At 39.3% G+C, this 5,868-nt stretch overlaps 2 protein-coding genes and 1 long non-coding RNA gene across 3 annotated transcripts in view; 1 reads left to right on the top strand and 2 right to left on the bottom strand.

The window, feature by feature from the left end:
- LOC103361274 (uncharacterized) overlaps positions 1–2,518 on the bottom strand; it is a 4,755-nt gene extending 2,237 nt beyond the window's left edge. The window contains exons 1-4 of the mRNA XM_008287312.1: positions 2,303–2,518; positions 1,884–2,198; positions 202–322; positions 57–105 (exon numbers count right to left, since the gene is read on the bottom strand). Of these exons, the coding sequence (XP_008285534.1) occupies positions 57–105; positions 202–322; positions 1,884–2,198; positions 2,303–2,417 (600 nt within the window). The 5' untranslated portion in view covers positions 2,418–2,518. The remainder of the gene's footprint in view (positions 1–56; positions 106–201; positions 323–1,883; positions 2,199–2,302) is intronic.
- The window catches only part of LOC103361273 (uncharacterized), a 21,020-nt gene that overhangs the window by 10,813 nt on the left and 4,339 nt on the right, over positions 1–5,868 (bottom strand). The gene's annotated exons all lie outside the window — the stretch shown is intronic.
- Positions 908–5,868, top strand: part of LOC103361275 (uncharacterized) — a 16,628-nt gene continuing 11,667 nt past the window's right edge. The window contains exons 1-2 of the long non-coding RNA XR_520397.1: positions 908–918; positions 3,371–3,377. This is a non-coding gene — a long non-coding RNA (uncharacterized LOC103361275). The remainder of the gene's footprint in view (positions 919–3,370; positions 3,378–5,868) is intronic.

The following is a 5,868-nucleotide window of genomic DNA, read 5'->3' as shown; positions in this document are numbered from 1 at the left end:
AGAAACTGCTTCGGGTTCAGAGGCCTAAAGGTAGAACGTAAGAATTCATGACTCACCAAAGAGCTGGGAGTCTCACAGTCAGGTAATCCAGCTGCTTCTGTGGGTCTGAGTGAAACATGGAGTACATATGCAGCATATATTTTGATAATTATTCACAATAAATACAGTGAGATTACAGAAAAGTCCAAACTGAACACTCACTTGTGGCTCTTCATCTGGTGGATAAATCCCAGCAGAACTCCGGCGACGCTGATGACTATCAACACAGCGATCGAAGAAATTGAAACATACGCTTTCGTGGAAGTGCTCACCTCTTTCTCCCCTAAAACATAAATAAGAAATAAACTGTCAGAAAAACAGACAGAAATGAAGTGATGAACACGACCATGACTATAAAAGCTCAGCTGTCAAAAGAACGATAATATTCCACGAACTGAGGCGCCACAAAAATCCTGCAAAATACAAATAATCACTCTAGTGTTGTATGATTCAAACATATTACAATTTCTACCTTGTTTTTATGTGTTTTGGGGGCTTTTAGCAGTTTAATGAAGAATATTTATATGTAGAAAAACTATTAAATGACCTGTAAGCTCAGATAAGGGTCAAATAGATCACCAATGCTGTATTCAATATTCAACATATCTCTCATTTAACCAACAACTACACAACCAATACTTTGTGTTTCCTCTTAATGATGACTAATTGTGTCTAATTTTAGAAATATACTGACAATATGAACAATGGAGTTTCAAGTTACATCTATTAAACCCCCCAAAATAGTAAAAAAATGACAATAAAATGTTTTAAATGTAGTCATTTTGTGTCTTAAAAAAAGGAAAAAAAGGAATTCATTTTACTTATATATATTATGGTTACTCTGAATTTTAATTTGTAGCGTTATTTCTCACTGGAAATGTAAATTCACAATTTTTTATTTTTTTTTGATGTTTTAATGTTTTTCAAAAATATATTTAAATTTTAAAAAATGATGTATAATTGCAGATAGCTTTTTACAGTGTGTATGGAGATAGATTCAAACACTAAAATCAACTTAAAATTTAAATAATAAACTTTTTTTTTTGTAAATTTAAATATAAATATTCAGCTCAATAGCATGTGAACACAGATTGATAAAACCACTTTGAACTGTGCAAAGCATAAAGAAATTGACATTTTTAAGGCGGCAGGGGAACTTCTATTAAACCCGATTTACTTTAAAATTATTTTTAATTTGAGATCTGCAAATAATCAAAGCTAAGACAAATTTGTTGCTCTAAAAACTAGAAACGCACGATATATCCACGACCACATTGGAACTAATTTAGCCGACATGACAAACCGATGGTTGTCTAACTTTAGCGCCTTCGTCTCTACGTTTGATGTCGCTGTTATTCCACAGATGTTTTTACTTAAATAATCCTGGACTTGAATGTTAAATATGTTTAAATATGTTTGTTCCATAATAAAGGAGACTACGTGGTCTAATTTGGGCTTCTTTTGAATCGTTGTCTCACAGTCATTACTTATATTTATGTTTTGGTGTGAACAAACATTGAATATCCACATCGGTAATATCGGTTATCGGCGAGATCAGAAATCTTAATGTCGGCATCGGCCAGAAATTTTAACATCGTGCATCACTACTAACAACTGTATGATTTCTTTACTTAAAGTACAGGCATCATGCTCCTGCACAAACCATGACCTAGAACGTTAAGATGACCTTCAATTTAAGGAAAACAATAACACGTGGTAATGAGATAATTTAACTTGTGGCCACGAGCTAAATTATCTCATTACCACGTGTTGTTTTTTCCCCCTCTATGGCCACTCAGGGGTTCCGTAAGTAGCAGATTAAAGGAGGATTCAAATGTTCTTACCGTTCACCGTGACATTGAAACGGAAAACGTCTGTCCTTCCGTGATACGAACACTCGCAGGTGTAGATCCCGCTGTCGGCTGGAGTCAAGCTGTTCAGGTGGAGGAACACGGTCCGATTGTTGGTCACGAGCGTGAACCTGGAGTCACATCCGTTGAAAGAGTCGGCTCTGTACCTGGACAGCAGACACTCTTGTTCCCTGTTTCTCTCTGTTCTGATCTTACAAACCACCCACATGAGGCTCGTCGTCGTTTTGTTGTCGCATACCGGAGTTACGAGGGCTTCATACCCAACGGTCTTGAGTTGACGATTAGTCACTGAAAAGAATCGATTACAGTGAAAAGTGAGGCTGGTTGGCGATGAGTTAGATGTTTAAATTCACCAGAAAACATCCTCTTTTAAACAAGAAAAACATAATTACCTTGACTGCCAAAACACACAGATGTGAGCAGAAGCAGAACAAAGCCCAGCTTCCATCCGCTCATAGTGACCACAGCAGAGAACGGCGTGCTGTGCTGAGGGAAGGAGGACCGCATGCTGCTTTACACGGTCCTCTGACCACCTGAACATCTAAAAACGAGTCTCTCTTCTGAACAGGAAGTGCGTCTGGAGGAGGGTTTCAAAAGGTCAAACAGCAAGTAAAAGAGATGATGAAGACATACTGAGACTGGGATGAGAAGTTCTGCTTCTGCTATCCTCCCAAATGTCAGAAACGCTCCGAAGTAAAAAAGCTTCAGCGGAAAAGTAGACTTTTCGTTGAAGTCAGAGAGAAACTGCAGCATTGTTCTGCCACTGAAAGGACGAAGGCAAACACCTCTCTTCTCTTTTCACACTACCTAAACCTCAAAATAACGCCTTATACGTCGACGTGCTGAAGTGTTTTAGAAGGAAGTGCAGCGCTCATCCACCACACTGACTGCACAGTTTCTGACAGAATTGAGAACACCTCGGTGCCAACTCGCTTAAATGTCAAATGATTTAAAGTGGCATCATCCTGACTCCTCTTATGAACGATCAAAAACAAACACTGTAAGACTTTAGAGACTAGATTGAAAATACAGGCCTGTGATCGCTGAAACAAATCTTGAGTAGACGTGTGATTTCCAGTTACCCGAGTTGCATGAACATGGTTGTAAGGTTAGCTGTGAAGGCGATAGTTTTGGACGTATGGATCCACATGCCTGCATCGTGCAAAAAGAATCGCATTAAAATTAAAATCTTAATGTGAGACTTCACAAAGATGGGAAGGGATACAGGAAGATGATCTGAAGAGTTGCAGCAGTTGTCGGGGCGTATTGAATGATTAAATGATGCTGCAGTCCTTCTAAAATGATGGCGTGGACAGTGCAGTGCTTTGAAGAACACACATGCTAATGCTTCAGACTCAGTACAGAGGTTACTGTTGGAAATTAGGGTTTCTGTGGCAGTGCAAAGTGCCTCGATGAACAATGCTTCAGTACAAAACTGCAAGACAAGTCTTTCCTCGGAGCTTAGTCGTGGCAAGATAAAACTAAGATGCATGTGTTGGTCTTAGAGGTCCAGAGAGTTTAATGTGTGTCATCCTGACAGTGACTTTTTTTTCCTTTTTTAAAGATGACATATTTGTCAGCTTAACAACTCTAAAATCAAGTGTCAAAAAGGTACAGAATACACAGACTGATGCACTTGTCAGTAATCATTTCCTGTACTGCAGCATGCGTTCAGCCCGTCTGTCCTTGAACTCCGTGCACACACACACTGACGACAAGCAGAAAAGAGGCTGGAAATAAGACACAAGTTGTCTGAGTACCTTTTGCAAGGTGGTCTCTCTTTAAAGTCTCGTGCAGATCTCTTAGGTGCAAAGGAGGTGGGTCTGCAGCGTGACACAGATGTGGGCGAGGACAGGATGTCTGCGCAGGAAGTTCAAAGATGTTAAAATCAGGCGAAGTAAGATCTTCAGGTGACAAAGTGTGATGTTCACAAGATGTGAAATGTCCCCCGACCACTGATCATGAGAGAATTAGTTTTGTTTAAACTCAATTTATTAAACAATTGTGATAGTCTGGTTGTTCTCTTTATTTACAAGACAGTATTATTTCCGTTAAAGCATTAACTTACACTAAGAGTGACATTTATGCAAAAGCATGAAGCTGGATTTTAAATGTAATGCACTTGAATGAATGCGGTGAACAATGAGTGAAACAGTTGGTCAACTCAAGCATGTACCCCACAGAGGCACATGTTTTACAATGAAAGCTTTACAAAAGCATCCCTAAACTTACGTCACCTCTTTTCAACACATTGAAATTATTCGTTCCATAATTGTGTTTAGATAAATGAATAAATCGCATTCTCTCTCTGCACGAACACCTCGTACGGCTCAGTGTCTTCTGTTTCCTGAAAAAGAGGAAACACACAGTTTAAGAGATCTGTTAAAGAAGAAAGAACAGTGGGGCAAAACTTACAGGAGCTGCAAAAATCTTTTTACCGTGTCGGTAAAAACACTAGTTATGGACTGCTGTTGTCTTCTGCTGCGTAAACGACATAAAAACATCCATTAATTGTTATTATAAAACATATATGTTCATAAAGGTGCTCATGTATAAACAAATACACTTTTGCCTGCAAATAAACACGATGTAAATTAAAGCCATACACCTCAATGCAATGTCATTCCAATGGCAAGTTACTGAAAATTGCATCACACGGCATTATTTCTATGCTGACGAGCCGAGTCTCTACCCTTATAAACATTTGAAGACAAATACGATGTTGGGACTTCCTGAGTTTTGCATCTATGACAGAATCTGATTTTGAAGCTTGACAAAAGTGGAAAAGGACACCTGGAGATCAACTAGAAATCAGTAGAAACAAAGCTGCAGCAGAAATCAGGAGGTATAGAACAAGTTATAGTTCTACTGATCAGAGCTGCAGTGGTCGTCCTTCTAAAATGACGCCACGGACAATGAGTTATTGGGACAATCTACTTCGTATAAACAGACGGGGAAGGGTTTCACAGCTAGCTTCACTGTACAACATGAATCTAATCCACTTTGGCCATGACAGATTGCACGATGAAAGCATAAGCTGAATCGCAGCCTACGATGTGTCGACGTGAATGCTCGAGTATAAGATGTCATAAGCGTGGGCCATCTATCCATGAGAAAGAAGCTAGCATGAACGGAGCCCTCGTGGCATTTATGTGTTTGGAGAGAAATCCCAAAAAACAAAGAGGTACTAGGCTGTCTTCTTTGTCAACATCCCATGTACTTTTTCGATGCGTTTTGCCATTTTAGCTGCAAAGCATCTATTTGAGTTTAGCACCAATGTCGCGCTGATCAGTACGCCATTTCATTCTGCATTTCCATTGGTTGGTTTATTGACGTAGGTCGCAGTAGCAGTCACACTATGAGATGATCACCCCAAATTTCTGTCAGAATGTTATCGCAGGTTGTCTTTAGTTGCAAGACCATGACGACTGCCGTCCTTGAACCGGTCTCAAAGTGCGACGTAGGACCACCGATTTAAAGCCAAGACCAAAGATATCATCACGATTGTGATCTTTCATCACGGACGGCTGAAAATCCCACAATGCGTCACGGGCCTAAGATAAAATTGTTCGGCGCAAATGGGCTCCAGTATGTTTGGCATAAACCTCGGGACTACCACAGTGAATGCACAGAGGACCAACACAACCTCTCAAGCAAAGAATAGCTAAAAAACAAAAACATTTATCTGAAGCATGGCAGAACAGAATTTGGTACCATCCATGCCGAGGAGGATTGAGTACGTCATCAAAAATAAAGCTGCATGCATGGAATATTGAAAAAGAAGATTTGAGTCTTGAAAGGTTTTGCTGACCTTTGTTGCAATGACTAGGCCTAATATTTTTTCTTTTGAATTATAATCTGATGTACAAGCAAACACTTAGAACCTTAAAACACCAACAAATATTTCAATACAAATTAAAATTCAGGCTGGAAATAGCGCCATTAATACACAGTAGGT

The sequence above is a fragment of the Stegastes partitus genome, unplaced genomic scaffold, assembly GCF_000690725.1.
Source record: "Stegastes partitus isolate 25-593 unplaced genomic scaffold, Stegastes_partitus-1.0.2 Scaffold495, whole genome shotgun sequence".
NCBI classification, from domain to species: Eukaryota; Metazoa; Chordata; class Actinopteri; family Pomacentridae; genus Stegastes; species Stegastes partitus.
Note: the sequence above shows the minus strand (reverse complement) of the source record. Positions and strands in the feature narration are given on the sequence as shown.